The sequence below is a fragment of the Anneissia japonica genome, unplaced genomic scaffold, assembly GCF_011630105.1.
Source record: "Anneissia japonica isolate Jap-2015-1 unplaced genomic scaffold, ASM1163010v1 scaffold287726_len2788222_cov184, whole genome shotgun sequence".
Lineage (NCBI taxonomy): Eukaryota > Metazoa > Echinodermata > Crinoidea > Comatulida > Comatulidae > Anneissia > Anneissia japonica.
Window position 1 is genome coordinate 2,402,253 of NW_022705125.1, and position 595 is coordinate 2,402,847.

Sequence of the window (595 nt, forward strand, 5' to 3'; positions counted from 1 at the left end):
ATGCAAAAATCATTAAGATTGGTATTGAGATATCAATTTTTTTATATATATATATTTTTAGTGCAATGAACCTGAATTATGATATGCTTGAAATTGATTGCCAGTTCACCAAAGATAAACAAGTGGTTATCGTTCATGACGATGTACTTACTAGGGTTACAGGTCAACCAGTGTCCGTTAAAGAGACAGAGTATGTTGTAAGTCGCCTCAGAGATCACATTAATTAATTGTAGGCTAGGTGGTGCCACAATGTTGTGAGTAATATATTTTGTTTGACCTTTCTACACATAAGCTGCAAAAAGAGAAAAAAAATGAGCTGTGCACTAATGAAAATAAGTGTTGGGTTTTGGATATTACAATAATGTTGATGTAAAATAATGATGTCCAATTTTATATACTTAATGCTTAACAGGCCAGACTATGCCGGCTCAAATAGCTTTTTCCCATTTGGTTAAATATTTAGGCTGTTCCAGGGCTGCCTCAATGCATTGGAACACTTCTAGTGGCAAATTCAGGAATTTGAAATAGAGGAGGCCTTTGGAGAGACTTTCACAAATGGAGATGGTCCAGACCACCTCAGCCCCACCATGCCCCA

The 595-nt window shown here is 36.5% G+C and overlaps 1 protein-coding gene across 2 annotated transcripts in view; it reads left to right on the plus strand.

Moving 5' to 3' along the window:
• Positions 1-595, plus strand: part of LOC117105241 (lysophospholipase D GDPD1-like) — a 21,973-nt gene that overhangs the window by 10,667 nt on the left and 10,711 nt on the right. Inside the window, exon 1 of one of the 2 annotated variants that reach the window (XM_033246326.1) lies at positions 68-197. The exons of the other annotated variant lie outside the window; for it this stretch is intronic. Within the exon in view, the coding sequence (XP_033102217.1) occupies positions 84-197 (114 nt within the window). The 5' untranslated portion in view covers positions 68-83. Of the gene's footprint in view, positions 1-67; positions 198-595 lie in introns of those variants that run through there. 2 annotated transcript variants of the gene reach the window in all.